This window comes from Nesoenas mayeri, assembly GCF_963082525.1.
Source record: "Nesoenas mayeri genome assembly, chromosome: Z".
Lineage (NCBI taxonomy): Eukaryota > Metazoa > Chordata > Aves > Columbiformes > Columbidae > Nesoenas > Nesoenas mayeri.
Genome location: NC_137542.1, coordinates 74982303 through 75001066, shown reverse-complemented (window position 1 = coordinate 75001066; position 18764 = coordinate 74982303). Strand labels below are relative to the sequence as shown.

The 18764-nt window shown below is 43.9% G+C and overlaps 1 protein-coding gene across 1 annotated transcript in view; it reads left to right on the top strand.

Moving 5' to 3' along the window:
* Nucleotides 1-18764, top strand: part of LOXHD1 (lipoxygenase homology PLAT domains 1) — a gene marked incomplete at both ends in the record, with an annotated part of 153982 nt that overhangs the window by 121784 nt on the left and 13434 nt on the right. The window contains 2 exons of the mRNA XM_080362565.1: nucleotides 5560-5737; nucleotides 11091-11276. Of these exons, the coding sequence (XP_080218691.1) occupies nucleotides 5560-5737; nucleotides 11091-11276 (364 nt within the window). The remainder of the gene's footprint in view (nucleotides 1-5559; nucleotides 5738-11090; nucleotides 11277-18764) is intronic.

Here is an 18764-nt window from a genome sequence, read left to right as displayed (position 1 = left end):
AAATACATTGAAATTTCATTCAAAATCTCAGTGAAGTAACGAACTTGTTGCCAAAGATTACATCTGCACCAGAAGTGGCAATAAGAATTAAATGCTGATTCTTAATCCTGTAGAGAGAATAAAATTTGATTAGTGATGTGTTGGGACAGAATGAATATTATTGATTATTGCTACACACAGAAAGACATACTGAATGCTCTCTGAAGCTCAGCAACACTTTCTGATCTTGCCACTGCCTGGAGAAACAAGGAGTTTGAATACTTTGCTCTAACCTAATGCTGAATCTCATGTTCTTCCACCACAAGTTATCACAACACTGCTCTGTGCTTCTGAAAAATCAGAGAATAGAATCACAGAATAATTTGGGTTGAAGGGACCTTCCCAGCTCCTCCAGTGCCCCCCCTGCCATGAGCAGGGACATCTTCACCAGCTCAGGTTGCTCAGAGCCCCGTCCAGCCTGGCCTGGGATGTCTCCAGGGATGGTTCATCTACCACCTCTCTGCCCAACCTGGGACAGGCTCTCACCACCATCAGGGTCAAAAATAGTGTGACTTCTAATTAGGAAACTCATCTAAATGCATGGTTTGGAAACCTCCTCCTGCTGCAGCTGGTTCCTCAGACCACATGATGATTTCACCTGCTGCCCAGTGCCTTAGAAATGAAGTTGAAAAGCTAGAAGCAAGAAAGGATGAGAGCTCTCTGAGTGAAATAACAGGAATTGTAAGACTGTCGAATTCTGTAGAACTGCTTCCCTCAGAATTTTAATGTTACTTTGTGCTGTCAAAGCCAGGCAGATAAGAAGCTGCCTTAATGAAGCACTAATTGCATTGCATTCAAATGTCACAAATAATCCTGAATGCGGGATTCAGTCTTTATTCATCCCTTTTTCCTTCATATGAAGGAGATTAAGAGAATCTGAGACAATTCATTATGTATCTGAAGCTGACTGTTATTCTTTGCCACAGAGAAAAGTCTTTTTGTTTTAGAATCATAGAATCATTTTGGCTGGAAAAGATGTTTAAGATCATCAGGTCAGAGGACCCTCTTTTTAAGCACAGACTAAAGACGTGCAACAAAACCATGAAATCCTGTGACTAAGTCTTTAGAGATGAATTACAGGGCCTTGTGTATTTTAATGTTAGTGGGTTGTGAGCTGCTGTGGAGTGTGTTTCATGCTGCAGCTGGGAGAAGGCTGGGTAGAGGTAAATCAAATGATCGGACATGTCATACTTTTCTGTCATAGTATGCAGTGCACAGTTAATTTCAAGTTGCTGCTGTAAAGTCCCTGTCAACTGCAATATCTGCTCAGGTAAAAGGCAAATTATCAACATTTTATTCATATACATTGCTCCTGCTTTCTTTTTTTTTATTTTTTTTTACACGTGTTCTACAGCCGAGTTAAAATTCATGCATAATTAGTGATGAACTTTGAGCTTAAAAGCATGAAGGATGTCCACAGCAAGTTCTGGGTACCCTAAAAACCAGTTTAGATACAATGTGAAGCAGCAATCTCATTGCCAAGCGGTAGCTAATTTTTCTGAGAGGAACAGACAGCAAATAAAAACAGTCTCAGCCTAGCTCCCTGAGATAACTTTCTTGACCCTTATGATCCTTATGAAGTCCTGCATCATCCAATCTGTGTGTGCAACACCCACAAACATCTCCTAGTAGGATGGGATTCATTTTGTGCTATTTTAGTCACTGAAAAAGCTACATTCAGCTTTCACCTCTTCTACCAAACTATTTAGAACTCCTCTGCAGTTAGTAGATAGATATGTCTAAAGCAAGAATTGATGCTTTGAAGGGCTCTTTACCAGTCCCCAGCGTGGGTGGGATGCATTGCTTACCCGGTGACACCCATAGAATCATAGAACAATTTTGGTTGGAAAAGAACTTTAGGATCATTGAGTCCAACCATTATCCCAACACTGGCAGTAACCCATGTCCCTGAGAACCCAATCTAAGGATCTTCTAGACCCCTTCAGAGATGGTGACTCCACCACTGCCCTGGGCAGCCTGTTACAATGCCTGATAGCCCTTTGGGGAAGAAATTGTTCCCCAGATCCAACCTCAACCTCCCCTGGCGCAACTTGAGGCCGTTTCTTTGTGTCCTTGTGTCCCCTCAGCTCCTGTTCTCCAGCTGAACCCCCCAGGTCCCTCAGCCGCTCCCATCACACTTGTGCTCCAGCCCCTTCCCCAGCTCCGTTCCCTTCTCTCCACTCGCTCCAGCACCTCAAGCCCTTTCTTGGTGTGAGGGGCCCAAAACTGCCCCCAGGATTTGAGATGTGACCATCTCTGACCTCTCACTGTAGGGAAGACCAACACGATGTGCTTGGGCTGGATGCCTGGCATTTAGGAGGTCCAGGCTAGGTAAGGTAGGCAGTGCACCCACGTTGTCACTGAGCTGTCAGCCTGCCACAAGTTTTCTGTTGCCTTCCTGTTATGATGTCCCCCAAGCAAACAAATCCTGTAAAGTTAGTCTCTTGCTCCTGTCTGCTCCGCTCTGGAGCAGCATCCCAGGATGAGACAGCGGAGGCTGCTCACTCTGTCTGTGCTACCTGCTCATGTGAAGCTGCACATGGGTGGAATCACTTATCCTGGGCAAGGGGCTGGGGATGGAAAGACAGGGCATTTTTCTCCTGTGGTTTTAGTAGCCAGGCAGTCTTTCCCAGACAGTATCTGGTTGTTTGTGAGAGGTCTGATCTCTGTCTGCGAGTGCTCTCCAGCTGGCAGCTCTAATCTGCTTCTACCCCCTGCTGCTTTCCTGACATTTCCCTGCAAGCTTTGCTCAGGACATTTTGCTGCTAACAGTGTCACTGTCATTCCCGAGCAGGGCAGATATAGATGTGTCTGAACCTTTCTCAGCCAAAATTTGCACACCAAGGGGGAAAAAAAAAAAAAAGGCATTTTCAGTCAACCCAAGATTATTCACAATTGAAGTTTGAAAATTTCAACCAAAGGAAACTTTCTAGGTTGGACTCCTCATTGTTCACACATCCTTGAGAGAGGAGCCTTCCTCCTGGTCTGTGCCCCAGCAAAGAGGGCTCCACCTGGGGTGGTGGTGACCTGATTTCTGCTTCGTTCAAAGCAAGGATTTGATCCATCTCTTGACTCATAGAGCAGCTTTTTGACCACGAAGTAATAATGTCACTGGCTGTGAATAAGCAGCTTTCTAGAAAAGTGGGACAACTCCAACAGTCCAAAATGTCCTGTACCTCTGGGATGAAGATGCTGTGTTACAGATCTCTGTTGAGCATCAGGAAGAGAGAAAACCCCAGATAAGTGTCCTACCCTGTACAATGCACAAATAGCACAGCTACTGCTTCAGCTTTGGTGTAGCAACTGCCCTCTTTAAAATAAATTTTTATAACCTGGAGCAATGTTCTTCTTTTGAACTGCTAAAGGCTTCAGCAAAGACTGGTTGGGGGTCAACAGAAGGCCGCGGGCTGGTATACACATGGTTTGAGGACAGAATTTGAGCACATTTTATCTCAAGATAAGTTTTATAAGTTTCTTAAGCTGATATGTGAGAGTGCAGAGAAAGGTCACTGAGATAGTCAAGGGGCTGAAGCACATGGCACACTGTGAAAGGCTGAGGTAAAAGGAATTTCTAAGCCTTGAGAACCAAAGGCTGAGGGAAAATCTAATTGCAGTCTTCTGCTGCTTGAAGGGAGGTTACAGAGACCATCGACCCAGTTTCTACTCAGACATTAACAGTGAAAAGGCATGAAGCAAGGGGCATAAGTCACAACAAGGAAAGCCCTGATCAGATATAAGGAAGAAAAGTCTTCCCAATGAGAGTGGTGCAGCCCCAGTATGAAGGTCCATGGTGCTGGGGGAATCTTCATCCTTGAAGATTTTCTAAACACAAGTTAGCCATGCTTGGAGCAAGAGTTTGGGAGTTCTGGTGGACAACAGGGTGACCATGAGCCAGCAATGTGCCCTTGTGGCCAAGAAGGCCAATGGTCACTGGGTTGCATTAGGAAAAGTGTGACCAGCAAGTGGAGGGAGGTTGTTCCTCCCCCTCTGCTCTGCCCTGGTGAGGCCACATCTGCAGTTCTGTGTCCAGTTCTGGGCTCCCCAGCTTAAGAAGGACAAGGAATTACTGAACGGACACAAAGATGTTGAGGGGTCTGGAGCACCTTTCTGATGAGAAGAGACTGAGAGAGCTGGGGCTGTTCAGCTGGAGAAGAGAAGCTGAGAGGGATCTTATGAATGTGATAAATATCTCCAGGGTGGGTGTCAAGAGGATATTCAGTGGTGCCCAATGACAGGATGAGGGGCAACGGGCACAGACTGAAGCACAGGAGGGTCCATCTGAATATGAGGAGAAACTTCTTTCCTCTTAGGTACCAGAGCCTGGCCCAGGCTGCCCAGAGAGGTTGTGGAGTCTCCTTCTCTGAGACATTCAAACCCGCCTGGACACGATGCTGTGTGACCTGCTCTGGTGACCCTGCTTGAGCAGGTGGGTTGGACTGGATGATCTCCAGAGGCCCCTTCCAACCTCAACCAATCTGTGATTCTGTGTTTCTGCGATTCTCTGACTAGACACCTCCAGGTGTCCCTTTTAACTTAATATTTTCCATGACTCCATGATTCCTTTCTTCCTGATATCACATCACGCTTCTCTGACACATGTAGGCTCATGGTTCCAAAGCCTTTGAGGAGATATGTTACACTCAGTGGGGGTCTCTGTTTCTGTTAGATCATAGCACAAATGGCAATTTGCAGCCCTGCCTCCTCCCTTCCCTTCAATTCCCCCAATTCAGTGAGAATATGCTGCTAGGTTTTTGCTGTAAGGGAGTGCAATGCATTTCTCCCAGTAGACTGATGACCCACTGGGCCCATCTTGACCAGGACACATTAAAGTGGCTATTTTATTAGGCAGTTGTTGAAGTAGCTCACTGGCTTGTCTAAATGTGTTCCTATTCTGTTCTTATCACCACAGCATCTGAGTTCCTTCCCATGATACATTAGACAGTGTGACTAATATCTGCTGCATACTGTTTGCTCTGTCACCTTTTCCTAGACAGAGAAGAGTGTGAAACATTAAGTTTCACCGACCTAATTTTATCTCGTGCGTTGCTTTCGCTTGTTTGGGTTTGGTTTGCGTATCTCTACCATGATTGCTGTGTGTTTGCACAGAAGAGGCAGGCAACAAAAAGATAGTTTGTACATCAAGGAGAGGTGGTGAGGCTTTTAATGACTCTGTTACTTCTTTGGAGTAAATTTCATACTGGCTTCCAGGAAAGGTCAGATTCTCTCAAACATGAGCTTTGTCCATAAGGTACATCAGAGAAGCAAACTTCTTCTGGTGTTTTATCCCATGAGTGAAAAGGTCAAGTATTATCAAGAGCATTTCTCAGGAGAAGTCAACACAGTAAATATTGTCCATAGGAGAGAGCTTTGTTTGTCCCAGAAGAGCTCAGTACCAGAAGCTATGACCAAGCTCTACCCATGTCCTACCACAACCTACACTTTGTAAGTGTAACCTTTGCCCTCATTCAAACAGCAGCTGAAATTTAGATTATTTTTTCTCCTTATTTGGGCTCCTCACAGATCACCCTGAGGAACCTGACCAACCAAGAAGTGGCCATATTTACCTATGGTGAATGGCTTTCTAAGCTGAAAAATGCCACGGGAAGTCTTCTGTGTGAGATGCCTGCTGTCATAAATGATGAGCAGATGATGGAGGACACAACATACTCTCTTCAGGTTAAAACCAGTGATATTGGAGGTATGTCCATGGTAGATATTTCATGAATTTTGATTTTTAGCAATGGAAAACATCTCCTGCTTGATTTGAAATTATGTTCAAAAAAACCCATAATTTCAACCTGCTATGCTGGAACAGGACCATTTTGTCTGGCTGTTCTTCATGATGGTGTTATTCTGTGAGGTTCATCCCCTGGGCATAAAATATTTAGACACAAGGCTGCTTGCTGCTTCCTCTGAAGACACTTTAGAAGAATATATTGCCAGACCATGTTGCAAGGGTCAGGATGACCCTTATTCTTTTTAGTCATGTCAGGTCCATCCACTTAGGATGGAAAAAAAGGTTATGGCAAAGCTGGTGGGGTCCACGTTTTCGGTCAGCACTATCTGCTTCACCCAAAGAAAACAGCAACAATTCACCCTTCCATTTCAGAGTGTTTTGAGACCATTTATCTCAGGCTGCAAAAAAGCCATCCCTAAATGCACACCAGAGAGAAGAGGCGGAACAGAGCATAAAGAAAACCAGAGCTTCTGGAGCCAAGGAGTGGGATTTGTATGTCGTTTCCTGGGATCACTGCCTCCTTTCATGAGGCCTCCCATCACGTTGCTGAATGAAAGCTGCAACCACATACAAGCTACCTAGTGCCAAAATGGGGCAAGCTCGACATTATCTTGCAAACACCTTGCTTGAAAGGTTGAGCCTCAGAGGGGATTCTGCCACACCAGTGCACATAATCACCTCCTCATCTCTACCTCTCTCTTTATTTTGTTTTTATTTTTCTGGATTTAGTTGTGTTAATTTACGCGGCTTGTGAGGTTTAACCTGAGAATATTAAAATTCCCCTGGCAGGGTGTTTTTTGATGTCAATTCACCATTTTTCAACTAGCTGCTCTGCCTCCTGCTCATCTGAAAAACATGCCGTGAAATACTAAAAACAAAAGAGGGAGGAAGATTTGTTTGTGTATCTGGCAATCCATCTAGTGTGCCGGTAGATCTTTTTGTGACCTTTTTGTGAAATCCAGCCCTTGCTCACAAAGGCGATGGAAATAGAAATGAGAGGAGAATAGAAGATGACAGCAACAGCAGACAGATCTGCCCTTCCCATTGAATGAAAGATGACGGGTATTAATGATGAAACATTTTATTTCATTATGAACAGCGACAACCAGTAGGAAAGAGCAGATTTCAGAGTGGTTTCATAAGTCTGTTTATGATTAGATCACACAGCACACTGACATAATGCTGAACTTTATCCAGCTTATCTGAAGAGGGTACAAGTCATGAACCATCTCCCCTCTTTGATCATTATATATTCCACAATTACTCCTAGTTGGACTAATTTTATCCTTGATGGCGAGTTTGGACATGTTATATCATCTCCTGCCACACTGACATTGTCGAGGAACAGTAATGATCCACAACAAATAGAATCAGACATGTTTATTTCTAGATATAAAGGTTTTCCCTGCAATAGCTTTCAATTTGCCAGTGCATCAGAGGCATGGATTAAAAAAAATTTAAAAAGGAAAATTAAAATTTTCAAAAAAGTTTAACGTCACATATTTGTCACTCTCCAAAATATTATAGTTCTGGTCTTAATTCCTGTTATTCTAGACTGTCTCTGGTCAATTCATCCAGGAGAGGAGTCTTAATCAATGGTCTGGATCTCTGCAGGGTCTCTGTCACTCTCTTTTAATCAGATTCAGACAGAGCCAGCACAATTAAGTTAGGCTAAATGGCTAAAACTAGGGAAAATGAACGCCACAAAAAATGTCCTGTGGCAAACTGGAAAGCAGAAGTCATTTCTTCCCCGCCATACACACAGTCCTGCGTTAGTTTTTCGTCAGACAAACCTTTGAGTTACAGTTTGGCTTCCTAGAAGTCGTTCTACTTGGATGATCATGTCACACACAGAGGTTACATCAGGGAAAGGCTCGTCTCCTGCAAAGGGCAGATCTCCTCTCTTTGAAAGGTCAACCCCAGCGGCCACCAGAAGTACCTCAGATGACAGTTCCCAGAGCACATGCGGATAAGGGGAGAAGAGGTTTTTACAGCAAACACATCCCAAGTCAGATGTGTCATCTTTGATTAAAACCAAAATAATGATTTACTTTTGATCTTATAAGTAACTCACGATCTCATTTTCTCCAAGGCATGACCCATAGACACAGCTGCAACAGAGCCAGACCACCTGATAGCTCTTTCTGTGGAACAAAAATGTCCTTGCCTGTTAATTTTGATTTACGCCATGTTCTATATGCAGGCATCATATACACAGTAATGCAATAAAGATGGAGAAAGAATAAATACTGCTTTCTCATTTTCCAAAACATTAACGAAGCAGGAGGTTTTTATCTCTGCTGTTATAAGATTAATTAATATGTTGTCAGCTCAGCTACAGCCTACAAATTACATAATTTAAGACAATTGCAGTCAGTTCCTACTGCCTAGTCCAAGTCTCTGTTAAGTCAAAAGAAGGACATTCTTTGGCCTCAGAAGTCTGTGACTCAAGCCTATAGTTTGTTTAAAAATGGTGCAGCTGCTTGACAGGAATCATAAAATCATAGACGCTTCAGCTGGCAGGGAGCTCTGGAAGTTGTTTCACCCAGATTCGTGCTAACAGGACTACTGTCACAACTTCTACTAGGTCAGATGAGCCAAGGCTATGCCCAGCTGAGCCTTGGGCATCTCCAGAGATGGCGATGACACGTTCTCCCTAGGTGCCCAATCCAGACATGCTCCATTTTCCTGACAATTTTATTATTTCCTGATGCCCGATGCGAGCATCCCCAGCAATTTGTGGCTGTGACTCCTTGGGGTATGGTCTGACATCAGCACAGTGCATAACCCCATCATCATCATCATCACTTTCCCTCCATGTGGTCACACAGACCCCTGTTCACCTGCCTGACCTCATCTCCCTCGGCTTCTCCCCATGACCATGCGCCCCAGCTCCTGTCCATCTTGGCAGCTATCACTGGCCTCCTCCCCAATGTCTCCACATGGCTTTGACCCGGGGACCCAAGCTGTCACCACAGTCTAAATGTGGCCTCCTCAGTACTGAGCAAAGAAGAAAAGATCTTGCCTTCAGCTGCTGGCCATGCTCTTCCTGATGGAGCCAAATACGTGGTTTGCATTGAACACTGAGAACGTGCTGTTAGCTCAAATTCAACCTGAATATGAACATTTCTGCTATAACCTCTGTGTCTTCTTCAACTCTGCCGCATGTACATGTGCTGGATTTATTCCACCTCAGAGGCAGAACTTGGTATTTCTCCTTGCTGAACTTCATGAGATCTCTGCTTGCCCAGTGCTCAAGTTTCTCAAGGTCAATTTGGGTTGGAATTCCACCATTCAGCATGTCAGTAACTCCCCTAAATTTAAAGTTATGCAGAAGTTGCACTCATTGTTTAGGGTGTTGATGATGAAGATCAGTGCTGCAGACCCCAGTATCAACCATGAGCTGTTGCACTCATTGCCAGCTGAGGCTCATGCAACCACGGTACCTTCACCTCTTCATTTGTCGAATTTGTTACAGATCCTAAATGTGCCTGACAGGTTCCCAGAACTGACAACAACAACAACAACAACAACAAAATCAGAAGCCCACGTAGGTGAAATGCACATTGGTCCAGCGGTTTCTGTTCTTTTCTTTCACGTCTCCTGCTAATTGCTTGTGAGGGAAATGTCACGGCATGGGGCCTTCATAAGCTTCTTCCTGCCGGGAAGGTTTTGCTAAGAAGCGGTTGGTTCTGTGCTTTTTGAGACCTTGCATTAATTGGGAGCCTGCTCCTTGTAAGGAAATGGACTTTAGTTTGCTTTGTTCCTCACCTCAGCAAGCTCCAGGGTCATAAAAGGTACTGCCAGATGAACTGCCTGAATCCCTGATGCTTTCTCTTCCTTCACAGGGAACTGCCCCAATTTAACATAGGTGATTTTTCATGTGGACACCAAATGTTGCTTTTCTTTTTCTCTGCATGACTCTTTTTCTCCTCTCTTTTTCTTTTAGTATTTTTTTTTCACTCTTTCTGTAGAAAGAGTTGTGATTTCTTCCTAATTTCTCTGTTGAAATAATTATCTCAAAGAAGTGGAAGCTTTCTCAAAAAGTTTTCAGTCCCCCCCAACTTTGTCTCTGCATTGTGTTGTGAATGGAGCAGCGGGAAATACTGTCCATGTGGTTCCAAAGTGGATTTATGATACTCTTGTGCAAGAAATGGCTTGGCAAGCAGCTAGACTTTTCAAAGCCGGGCTATCTAACCAAGGGCAACAGATGCTGAGTTTCTTCGTAAGACAGATTTGTGCTTGATGTTCTCATTTTCTTTTTTCCAAAATTTAAGGGCTTTGGTTCTGACACAGCAATGAATGTCTGCCCATATGGAATCAAACGTCTTTCTTTGAATCTGCTTTTTTGTTATGGCATCAAAAATAAAAAGCAATAATTTTGGCGAAACTATAAATAGTGCCAGGTAAAAATATTGTAGCACTTTGAGCCAGAATGTTCTAAGGTCACTGCAAGCGGTGACTTGGCATTGAACTCTCCAAAAGTGAGGAAAAGCTGACAGCATGGTTGTTTTCTGCAGCAAAACATGGACAATAATGGGCATATGGAATGTAATATCAGGTAATAATGGTCATCCTAGAAATTATTATTTTCCTAACATATACATAAGAAGAGGAGAGAGCTGAAGGGAGGCAAACTGTTGGATGAGACACTAAGACTTTTTCCATTAAATGCAGCATGGACAATATTTTGAGAAACAAGAATATGGAATGAAGACTAATGAGGGGGGAAAGTGGGTCATGGTGGTTTGGTTGGTGATCTGCACTTTGCTTTTCAAATCCCTGTGCCATAAAACACAAGTAGAGCGGCAGGAGACCGACCCAGCCTGAGGTGTCCTGGGTACCACAGGACAGCTTGGAGGAGGCTGTGGGACTGCAAAGGAGACCACAGTGTGGAAAAGGGACCATGGCCCAGTGGGAAGCCCAGGACAGCGTGTACTAATACTTTGTAGCTAGGAAAGTTATAGTTTGTTCTTTAACAGTATTTCATAGATGGTTGGATGTTGCTGGCTAAGTCACTTTTCTTCCCAAGCCACCTGGGAGAAACGGGAGTCATGACACTGACATCCTCTGCAAAGTGATGTGATGGGCAATGCTCCTGCATCCTAATTAGTGCTGCCATTATCACCATGCCTTGAATGAAAGGGCAAACTGTTCCAGCTGTCTTTGGGGGACAGACTGGAAGGGCTGTCTTGTTAACTGCAGTCTCTTCCCTCCTGCCTTTGCTGCCTCCACCTCCAAGCAACTGGAGTCCGGGTGTCACCCCTACATGGCAGGATGGCTCATGATGATGTGCCTTGCTCTCTCCTTCCAGGAGCAGGCACAGACGCCAACGTGTCCTTGATCCTGTTTGGGGAGAATGGGGACAGCGGGACCCTGGCACTGAAAGAGTCCAACAAGTCTAACAAGTTTGAGAGGAACCAGATGGATGAATTCAGCTTCTCGGACATGCTGAGCCTGGGAGACCTCTGCAAAGTGCGGATCTGGCATGACAACAAAGGTCAGGATGGTGACTTGGAGGGGTGGGAGAGATTTGGACAATGTTTTTTCTCGAGGAGAGGCAGCATCCTTGTCTGTCTAGACATACCCATTCATGCAGGAGACAGTTTCCCTGCATGCCGTTGTCATATTATCTCCACTAATGGGTCATAGAATCACAGAACAGTTTGGGTTGAAGGGACCTTCCCAGCTCCCCCAGTGCCCCCCCTGCCATGAGCAGGGACATCTTCACCAGCTCAGGTTGCTCAGAGCCCCGTCCAGCCTGGCCTGGGATGTCTCCAGGGATGGTTCATCCACCACCTCTCTGCCCAACCTGGGACAGTATTTTACAGCCCTCCAGATCCCTGGCTTCAGTCAGAGCTTACGGCCACCACTGCAGCACAGTTGATGACAGCTCCTTCAAAGCAAAGCCATCCAGACCGTTGTCCCAACACAGCAACTCTATTAAATAATTCAATATCTTTTTTCATAGGTCAGTATGGCACTTTTCTAGCAATTTAATGCTGTCAGACTGACACCGACACATGGGGTAATGCAGCCTGGCATAACACAGTGAGCTTTAGAAGATAGAAATAAAGATCTGTGTCTCTCTTTATTAAAATCACTGTGTCATACAGTGAGTGTGCAGTGCCCTGCTGAGAGGGATTCTGACATTTCCCTGCTGCTGGACACCCTGTCTCATTTCACAAACAGCAGAACGGCACGTGGTACCACTGTCATAGTCATTTGTGGTGTCAGTCAGGTATCAGGCAGGATCTTGTAACAAATGCATCACTCACACTGCTGTGATGACATCTCATCCCATCCCATCTCCATCTAAAAGAGAAGATCTTATGTTAACAAAGACTTGCTTGTTAATGTCAGGCCTTTGCTGTGGCCCAATGATGAAGCTTGATGGTTTCCATAAGCCCACTTGGGTCAGCATTAAAATGGTGGTTTGGGCAGTAGTATTTATTGGAATCCTGGAGAAATGGAAGCAGGACAACCCGGTCGTTATCTGGTTGTACCGAGGCAGCTGGTTCGTGGGTGGGCTGGGGTTATGTGTCAGGACACGTCCTGGCTATCATCTTCTTGACTTCTCCAAGTTGTGGCAGATGGGGAAGGCTGCATCTCATTCAATATTATTAAAAGGTACTGCCTCTGGATCAGAATCTCCCACTGGAAGTTTGCCTTTTTATTGCTATATTTAAAAGAAAAAAAAAAATAAAACAGAAAAGAGAGATTATTTTTGCATCTGTCTGTAGTCCAACATGGGAAATTATGAACAGCCACCTAACCTGGCTTAATGGTTGTTTATTCCCAGCCACTGCAACCTTCAGGCTCATATTTGTCACTCCCACAACACAGGACAATTTAGTTATTTAAACTCTGTAACATCGTGTTATATAGCCACACTGAATGTGGTAAGGGCGACAATTTTACCTGATTTTAGAATGATAGAATTATAGAATCATAGAATTATTTAGGTTGGAAAATATGTTTAAGATCATTGAGTCCAACTATTAACCTAACATTGCCAAGTTCACCTCTAACCCATGTGCCTGAGAACCTCATCTATGTGAATTTCCAACCCCTCCAGCGATGGTGACTCCACCACTGCCCTGGGCAGCGTGTTCCAATGCTCCACAACCCTTTCAAGGAAGAAAATTTCCCTAACACCCGACCTAAACCTCCCCTGGAGTAACCTGAGACCATTTCCTCTGCTCCAATCACTTGTTACTTGGAAGAAGTTGCCGAAACGCTTATTCCTTGAATCTGCAGTTTGGATCCTGAAATGGAAAAGGCTGTCAAAATACCCACTGGAGTTCTTGCTCAGCAAACAGGCACCTCTGTGGCTGCAAGGGTGGTGTGGGCGTCCTTCTGAGAGCAGCAAGAAATCAACACCGACTTGCAGATTCATTTTCAAACATATTACCAGCTAAAATGTCTACAAAGCGAACGCTTTCCTCAGGAGGCACTGCGGCTTCCCAGCGGCCGGTCGCACTAACAGACTGAAATACACCCACCGGATCAGAGCTGGTCCTTAGGGCTCAGGCACGCGAACAGGCTGGGATGCAGGGACACGAGAAGTGGGTCTGTTGAGCCCAGCAGCTGTTGCCAACAGCAGCATCCATCCCCAATCCTCTGCATCTTACTACGCATAGCTCAGGGCACCTCCTGATATGAGTATCATTTTTGTCTGCTAGGTAACTTTCAGTGAATTTTCTCATTCAAGTGCTTGTCCAGGCTCCCCAGGAGATATTTAGCACCCACGGCATCCCAGGGTAATGTGTCCCATGGGTCCACTCTCTGCTGCATGAGTGGGAAATTCTATTATCTAGGCAGTATTGCTGCCTTTTCATTCTTGCACAAATGATCGGGGTTCGCCTTCTCCGTGCCACTGATGATGTTGTTGGTACAGGTTGGGGAGTTACCACGTTGCAGCTGAGCTATTGTGATTGCTATCTGCATGCTCTTGGTTAGTGGCAAAGGGAAGTAACAGAGTTTAGCCTTAGGCTAAGCAGTAAATAGGCTCAATTAGTTTGAATTTGCTGTGGGCTAAGAGCCCATACCCAGATAGCCAACACAAGTCATCTAAAATAGCAAAATGCATTTCCAGAACCTGAAGAAATGCTTCATATTTATGAATATAAATGCACATTGAAAACTCATATTCTCTTTCCTTATTTCTCTCTTATGATTGTTTTCCATTTATAAATAACTGTTAATAGGGCTTTTACCAGACCTAAGTCTTGGACAAAAAACATGCTCAGGTTTTATGCAAAAAAAAAATGTACTTATCTTTCCCCCCGGAAAGAAGGACAACTGTAGTTTAAATCATAACATATGTTTTCTTCATTGTTCTTGCATTAGTCATGTGAAAGGCATATCCTATCTAAACCTTCACACAATGCAGCATGACAGTTTGTTGGGTGGGTAGACTATTTATTACTGCTGGGATCCCAGGCTATAGCTATCCTTCGCATACAGGCCTACACTTCCTATATAATTTATATAAATTGGCTGTGCCACTGGTTAGACATTCCTGGCTCTGTTTTTTGGAAAGGAGTAGTGGGGTCACGGATCAGGATCATGTATGCTTTTTGTAAGATGCTTGGGAGACTCTGGATATTAAACAAAAATGTGCTTGTTTTTACCATTACTTTGAGACATCAGATGTTGATCGTTCTTTCCTTAGTTGTTTTGGTTTTTTTTTTCCATTTTTGGACTAAACAGTTATTTGCCAGTGGCCTGTAGAAGACTCAGCCTCACACTAGCCTGTCCCATTGCTCCTCATGTGCTGAATATTTGGAACATGGGTGATGTTATTGTCCTAGTTTTCATAATAATCAGCCTTAATGGCAACATCAGCTTCATTTGACTCAGATTAGGTGCCTTTTGCACTTCTGGGCTAGTTAAGGGAACTACTAACCATTGCAAGGCTTCTTTGTTTTTCAAACAACACCTGGTCCCAGAAAGAAGTCAAACAACCTGCCCTCATTTTGGAATAAAAAACATTTAAACGGCTTGCCCGAGGTGGCTACTTTGACATGAAGTCCAGTTGAGTGTCCATTTCCATCAACAAAGTTTTGCTGCCAGTTCACATCCTGCTTTTGTTTACCTTTTCATGGAAATTTAACTGCAGTGGGTCGCTCAGAGTTGGAGAGGCAGTAATTGTAATGTCAGACACTGTCAGAAGGTCTTTAAATTGCAAACACTTCATTTGCCTCCTCTGGAAAAGAATGTCAGTTTTATGGTGTCACTTTAATGCTTTAAAATGTTGTTTTCCCCACCAAAAACTGCTGAGTGGCATCGCTGTATGAGATATAAAGGAAGGATCAAGCTCCCCTCTAATCCCTCTGACTTCAGTAAAATTGATCAGGGAGGAAATCGGTGCTCATTTGAAAACAGGCAACTTAGAGACTTCACAACTGTAATTTCAAGGAACTTATTCCTGATCTTTTAGATGTTTAGAGCTCACCAGTGAGAGTCTGGTAACAATGAATTGCTGTGAATGAAATTTAGTTTTAAATTTTGCACCATGTCTTTTCATCTTGCCCCTGTTTACTTGGAGATACTGATGTTCGACCTAATATAGTTAGATTCCCTGAGCAAATTTAATCATTTCCAGACTCCACATTTCCTGATCTCAGATAGGCACTATGTATTTTCTCATATCTCAGTTCATTTACTTCCACATTTATGCAAGATCAGTATCTGTAGGTCTGTAGAAATGTTGGCTTTCTAAATATAGGTCTAATTTTTTTTTACTCTGGTTTAAGAACTAAATCACCATTCTGGAAGAATGACTTAAAGTTTCTCAGCATCTCAGTAATGGAATTATTTACCTAGAAAAAGCTCCTTTTTTTTTTTTTTCTTCCCCTTGTTTTTTGGTTACCATCCTCTCCTAGCAACAAGGAAATATGGGAAATCTGGATTTAGCTCCCTCATCTGCCTGAGTCAATTTGAACCCAGTTGATGAGCAGTTTCTCTAAAGTCATTAATTTCAGATTCTATATTATCTCTGTTGCCACCAGACAAGGGGAGGCAGGAAGAGTCTAATTATGGATAAACTAGAGTTCTCTGTGTTATTATAGGACCAAAGACAGAAGTAAATAACCAGGTTATGCAGCCCAGCTACTTCTTTGCCTCAACAGGGCCCTTCTCTCAATTACACCAACTGCTATGACATTGTCTGATTGAGTTTTAAATAACACAACTGCCCCAATGACTCATTTTGGGTGGCTCTTCCAAGGGAGAAAGTATCTTATTCCCCTTTCTTGATTAGGATTAAACTCAAAAGCCCTTGTTTTTCCTTTTCTTTCTTTGAAGGGATGACCTTTTTAAGAAGCAGTATCTTGGATCAGACCTTAAATTGCCCAGGCGTTGAACTCGCAGCACCTGGCTATTCCAGAGATATGTTTTTGCAATTTACAGATACGATTCAAAGCCTTTTGGGCACTTGTAGGCCATAAACTATTAAAAGAAACCTAGATGTCTGCCTTTTTAGCCCTTTGTAAGGATTTTCTCAGCTATCAGACTTGAGTAGGGCTTTTCTGTGCCTTCTTCTCAGTGCCTGACTCTTGTCTCATATACTCTGTTGATCCATGGGGCAGATTTGTGGAGTAGTTTCTACTTCAAATAAAAAGGGAGAGGAAGATAAATAGATGTGTGAAACTGCCCAAGGAAAGGAGATCCCATTGTTCCCCCTATTTTGTCCATGGCTCACTATATAGGAAGACAGAGTCAACTCCTACTTCTTTCTGCATCGATTTAAGTCCATACCATAGTCAAGACACAAATGGATGTGCAAGCTGCAGACCTGTGTAGAATGCCAGAAACCATGTTGTGGCCACCTACTTCTTCAGATTGCTCAAGTCACAGAATCACAGGCTGGTTGGGGTTGAAGGGACCTCTGGAGATCATCCAGTCCAACCCACCTGCTCAACAGGGTCACCAGAGCAGATCACACAGCATCGTGTCCAGGCGGGTTTGAATGTCTCAGAGAAGGAGACTCCACACCCTCTCTGGGCAACCTGGGCCAGGCTCTGGCACCTCAAAGGGAAAAAGTTTCTCCTCATATTCAGATGGAACCTCCTGTGCTTCAGCCTGTGCCCGTTGCCCCTCACCCTGTCATAGGGCACCACTGAACAGAGTCTGGTCCATCCTCTTGACACCCTGGAGATATTTATAGACATTTATAAGATCTTTCTCAGCTTCTCTTCTCCAGGCTGAATAGCCCCAGCTCTCTCAGTGTCTCCTCATCAGAAAGATGGTCCAGACCCCTCAGCATCTTTGCAGCCCTAAATCTGGCTCCAGCCCCTTGGGACATCCCATCACAAACCCACAGAGCCCTCATCACATGCCATGCACCTTCCTCCCTCTTCAGTGGTAGGTTTTCTCCTTGTGCTCCATAGGCCTATCACAAAGACCTGCTACAGGCATTAGAGCACAAGCAGAAGCCACTGAGAAGGTCTCACAGTCTGGAGTTGACATAAAGTAGAAAAAAAAAGGCAGGTAAGCAAATAAAACAGCAGACTCAGAGAGAAGATAAAGACTACAGTGTTGACCTTGCACGGTCATCCATGTCTTCCCAGTCTCCTATAGCAGCAGAACTGCTCACTACAGGGTGGAAAGAGCCCAAAAGGCCACATATAGCTGTAGAATTATCAGTTCTGTAAAAGCCTCTTTTTCCTTTAAGCCTCCTTTTCTCTTGCTGGGGACTAATTATCCTGCACCCTTTTTAAAATGCTTTTGCACCAAGTATGCCTCAATAAAACACAAAATATGCTTCGATTGCAATAATATAATCTGAGAAAGTGTTATATATTCACTCTGAGCTGTTAAGTGCTTTTGCACAGGAGTAGTTTATCTGTAAGATGTTATGGGGAGGAAGGGCTGCCTGAGAGTGATTTATGGGTGGTTTTGACCTGAGTCAAATCCTGGTCTCAATAAGTTGCATAGACAACAGAACAGCAAGGGTCCTATTTTCTAAAACTGTCTCAAGTGTTAAGCTTTTGCTTTGTCAAAGGTTGTGAGAGGTTTTGCATTGCCTGTCTGTTCTGATGAGAAATGTTGTGGTGTGAATTAACATGATCCTAAAGGAGAGATAGACAAAACTGATCTATTTTTATTCCACCACTGGCTTGCTGAATGACCTTGCGTAAATCACGTCCCTGTACCTCATTTTCAATTATGTAAATCAGGGGTAAAAATTATTCACCTTATCTAAAGTGTTTTGAGATGCACTGATGCAAAGCTACATGCTATGATTTTACCACTGCGCAATTAACACTCCAGTTCTAGCAAACTAATGCTGGTACCAAAACTCCCACCACTTTCCAGGTGATGTCTTATGTGTTGGGATTTGAGAATGGATAATCATCTAACCAGGCATGGGATAAATACTGTCAGAGGACACAAGGCTGATGAACTGTCTTTGCAGTGGTCATTGCTTTATGTTTCAGCAAACATGAAAAGAAAGAAGATACAGTTATGGGGCTGAGCAGTGCTGGCTGCTGGTTGTGAATGGCTGGGTAGCCGTAATTCTTTTCTGGCCCCTGAGCAGTCAGTGTCCCAAGCAGGAGTTTCTTTTACTCCTAAAGGAACATAAGGACCAGTAATGATAACTATTATCCTTGATAAGGCACCAACTGTTTTCAAAACAAAACCACAGAGGATCTGTTATGGATAGACAAGGGCTAGGTAGGAAAGTCGACTGCAAAGAGGCAGTTTAACTTCCATGGGCATGTGCATCCAAGCCTGGATGTGGTTCTGTCAGCGCAGATTTTATCCCACCAGCTCTCACTTTGCAAGGAATAGTTTATATTCACTAAAGCAGTGTCAGGGACAAGGTGTCTAGTGAGTGGTGAACTCTCCAGACTATGTTCTCACTCTTCTTCTCCCATGCACAGAATCACACAGAATCGACTGGGTTGGAAAAGACCTCAGAGATCATCAAGTCCAACCCTTGGTCCAGCTCCAGTCCATTGACTAGATCATGGCACTA